Here is a 4,505-nt window from a genome sequence, read left to right as displayed (position 1 = left end):
AAATGAATGCAAGTATATATATATATATATATATATATATATATATATATATATATATGTGTGTGTGCGTAAAAATATTTTTTATTAATTTATTATTTATTATTTTTATTATGAGGTCATGACAGTATAAAATAAAAGTATGAAAAAAGCTAAATGATTTAAATTAATTAATTAATTAAAAATAAATAAATAAATATGATTAAAAATGTTCTTTAAACCATAAACTAAATATCTTGATGAAATTAACTGAATGTATTATATGCAATTTTCAAAAGACTTTTCATCATTTTTTTAGATGTGTGTGTGTGTGTGTGTGTGTGTGTGTGTGTGTGTGTGTGTAAGAGTTTAATGAGTTAAACAGTTAAATTGTTAAAACCTAATAACTATACCTGGTAATACAGTTAATACAGTAAAAAGCTACTTTTTTATGATGAAAATCATCCTGCTCATACATAATAAAAAATCACCTCCTGCTCCACAAGAAAACACAAAAAATCCCTATTTTCTGTCCTATCAGCTTGCTGACCATTAAATGTGTTTAACATGATCCACACAGACACCCGTAGTGGTTCCGCAAGGCCTGTATTTGCTAACATATCTAGCGTTTCCCTGTACAGCCGTTCGCTTGCCTCGCATATCGTCCGCACCTCGTGTTGTTGGATGCTGTTCCCCAGCCTGGGGTAGTAAAAAGCTCTGCCTTTACATAAAAGACTACATTTTAAATAGCTTTTGTCATTAATGCTTTATTAATTGCCTGGGGCGAAGCTAACCCGTCACCGAGTGTGCTGGAAAAGTATGACACTTTTAGGTCAGCTCCAGTGCGCTTGCTGAGCCGCAGCGCCGGGGCTGAAATGGAACGGAGGCAACGGGGAACAACCATTACGGTGATGAAGTAAAGCCTCTCTGAAATATGTGCTTGTTGAACGATGTTTTATTTTAAATGATTATGAAGAAAAATGCTAATATCCTACATATAAATGGTATAAAAGATGCAGCTCGGAAGCTACAATAACTAAATGTTGCTGCAAATCAAAACAATGCAATTCTATTTGCTTTTTTGGGAACTGGATGATACCTGTTTTGGTTGATTGAAACTCTTCTGTTTATTCAGATCCTCACAGCTGCAGCTAATAATGTTGGATGCAGCTATTTGGACCATTCTACAGAATTGGTCCAAAGTCAGAGTTGGAAACATCTTAAAAAAATACCCCCAGGGCATCCAAGATGTAGGTGACTTTGCTTCTTCAGTAGAACACAAACAAAGATTTTTAACTCAAACTGTTGCAGTCTGTCAGTCATATATATTGGCAGTTAATGGGCACCAAATCTTAAAAACTAAAAGATTAAGTTTCCTCGTGTAAACTCATCATTGACTTTTTACCGACTACATTGACAGATTGTCGGCTGTTGTGAATGCGCTCAATACAGTTCAATGTCGCGGTGGATCAGAGCCGCAGGGTTTAATTTGGTTTTGTCTGTGTATGTTTTTTTTCCTGTCAAAATTTGGTGCCCATTGACTGCTATTATATATGCCTGACAGACTGCAACGGTTTGAGTTAAAAACCTTCGTTTGGGTTCTACTGGAGAAACAATGTCACCTAAATCTTGGATGCCCTGGGGGTAAACAGATAAACATCCAGTTTTCAATTTTGGGTGAATTATCCCTTTAAAGATTCATTAGTTTAATTATATATTAAAACAAACACTATCATAACATCTTAGTTGATAGTTCAGTATACTTTATTTTTGACAAAACATTGCATGTTTTGGTGATGACTGAACATTTTCAGTAGTGACAGTAATGCTTTGGTAGTGACCACATCACATTACAGAATTTTAACTTGCATACTAAAACACTACTAAAACATACTAAAATACAAAGAACTGCATAACTGTACTAAAATGTTGTTTATTTCCCCTAAATATGAGGATTATGTGTTCCCTTTTGGCACTGCTAAAACAATGATGACATTATCTATGAGAAAACACCCAAAAAACAAATCATCATCTTTGTTTTTTGGGCAATTTTAGATACTTTTGAACCTAGCTCAAAGATGCTTTTCATCACATGGTTAGCTCAGCACAGTTCTGAACAGTTGTACACATATAAAAACTAAATGTTATGGAATAACTCCCAAAAAACTGTGCTTAACTGCAGAAAAAGGTCATAAATTTATTGGTTTAGTTAAAATCAGTCTCGGCCAATAGACTAAAACATACACCGTTTCGGTAGTGACATGAAAAATGTTTTTTTTTTTAAGTATGAAGTATGAGGTTTAATAATTTACAAAGAAAATAAAAAAATATATATATATATTTTTTGAACTTCACTTTTTAAAAGAATGCAACAATGGAAAAAAAAAAGACTAAAAATTATTTCAATATCATTTTCATAAACTGAAATTAAAGGGTTAGGGTTTGGGACAGCCGCCTCCCAAAGTACCCAATAAATTATGATTTTATACATATTAAGCTTACTAATATTTTAAATATTGATGTGGGTTTCAATAGATAATAATTAAACCTTAATAAACATTTAAGATTTGAATATGTAAACGCTTTCTGAATGTGTTTTTTGCACCAATTGCAGTTTGCACCAATTCTGTAGAATAGCCCATATCATCAGGCACTAATGACTACTTTCCGAGCCCATTTAGACATTAAAATGTACAAAAACAGATATTACCTTCACGTCCGCAGTATCACGCTGGCAGTGTCTCCACGAGCGAGCGATGCCAGAGAAAGTGCGATTTGGGTGATCAAACTTGTTGCCATTGGCGTTCAGGAAGAATGTAGTGAAAGGCTCCTGCAATTGAGCAGACAAAAACATCACTGTCACTTTTATTGACCCAAATAAGCTCAAAAACATCTGTAGTAATGTGTGAAAATAACCACTGAGGAGGCATCGCATGATCTCGACTGCTAATTAGCCACTTGTTTAGACAAATCCACACCGCTTTGCGAAACGCTAATGCTATTCAGTGGGCAAAACAATCAAAAATCAGTAGAATAAGAAAGTAAATTCATCTACATTCATTTCTATGGTAATTGGATTCAATCTCGTGATGGAGTCCTTCTCCATCGCTCTGGGAAACGTTCCGTTTGCACAAACATCTCAATGTAGGGACTCATCTGTCAGATTATGAAGAGTTTGTGGAAGGTTTTTTTTTTGTCCTCTCATTTTCTGTAACAGTGCCCGAGGCGGAGTTAATTATATGGCCTGTTGGCTGAGGAGCTCAGCTCCGGCTCTAATTGGCAGATTCAGGGTCATCAGTCTGGGCTGGCAGTACGAGGAGTTGACATGGAGATGCTGGATCAGCCAGAGGAAAAGATGATGGTGTCTACAGTCTCAGTCAAGCCTGGTGTGAGAGCTGCCAAGGGAAACCTTCCAGATCATCATCACCAACGCAATGGGCCACCATGGAAGAGCCAATTACTAACTTTTCATTATGCATTTTTAATTTTTCCCGCAAAATGAATAGACGGATTCCTCATTAAAAGAGGACAAAAATGAGCTTTTCATCAAATTACATACCAAAATTGCTTTGTACACAAAGGTTTCGATTGCATTCATCACAAAATCTGACACTAAAACAAATATGCAGGTCTAATCAAAACACTCCGCATGACTGATTTGAGCTCTGGCCTAAAATGTTTACGCAGTGAAAATATTGAATTGAAACAGTGTATTGTTTATCATTGTAGACCAGTAAAACATAGTCGTATGATGTAACAAATGTGGAAAAAACGAAAGCATCAGGAGATACTCAAACCCAATCTCCTCTCAACCTTAGGAACAACTTCATTTCCTCTGCTGAGACTCAGGGCAAGCGAGGACGTTAGCAGGAGACAATGATGGACATGTTTCCCAGCGCTCCTCGTGCCGTCTGAGAGGCATAAAGCTGTCACGTACCAGCCTGTAAATCATTACGCAAAGGTTTTTGACTTCTTTTTCACATATGCCTGTTTACCAGCCTGTGAAATCCACTCACCAGCTCTCTGTAGCGGAACATCAAGCTCGCGGATTGAGATGTTGGGGCTGATTCGTGTGTGCGGTGAAAGGACGCGCTAACGTGCGCTTTGACTGACGGTGATTTGATTCACTAACTGGGTTCGGGGTTATCGAATTGAAATGTTTTATGTATACACAGACTCTTGACAGTATCATTTCCAAAGTACAGCCATGATATTGCATGGTGTCATGTTTAAAATTTAATAAAAAGGGGAATCTGCTGACCTGCACATTGTGATTCAACATTCACAGAGGCCATAATACGAGCCAGAAGCAGCTCAGCTCAGTTAACTATCCAGTAAAACTAGGTACTTCCCAGATGTTGAAGGTATCAAATTCCTTGCATCCATCCAATCATTAAGACTTACGATTCGGACAAGCCAGTGGAGGGTGGAGGCTGCGGTGGAATAGTGGGTTGTGTAGTGGCAGGGTGGAGTTTCCTCATCCCATGATTCATAGCGATCAGCATAGAATACAGCACGCTTTGGATTCA

General features: G+C 37.0%; 1 protein-coding gene across 2 annotated transcripts in view; it reads right to left on the bottom strand.

Annotated features, from left to right (window-relative positions):
* The window catches only part of nbeab (neurobeachin b), a 401,639-nt gene that overhangs the window by 80,431 nt on the left and 316,703 nt on the right, over positions 1-4,505 (bottom strand). For both annotated transcript variants that reach the window (XM_073817484.1, XM_073817485.1), the window contains 2 exons: positions 4,381-4,505; positions 2,687-2,806 (listed from right to left, as the gene is read on the bottom strand). The exon at positions 4,381-4,505 is cut by the window's right edge and continues 13 nt beyond it. In XM_073817484.1, coding sequence (XP_073673585.1) covers positions 2,687-2,806; positions 4,381-4,505 — 245 coding nt within the window. The remainder of the gene's footprint in view (positions 1-2,686; positions 2,807-4,380) is intronic.

Source organism: Garra rufa, chromosome 14 (assembly GCF_049309525.1).
Source record: "Garra rufa chromosome 14, GarRuf1.0, whole genome shotgun sequence".
NCBI lineage: Eukaryota > Metazoa > Chordata > Actinopteri > Cypriniformes > Cyprinidae > Garra > Garra rufa.
This window is presented reverse-complemented; position numbering and strand designations above follow the sequence as displayed.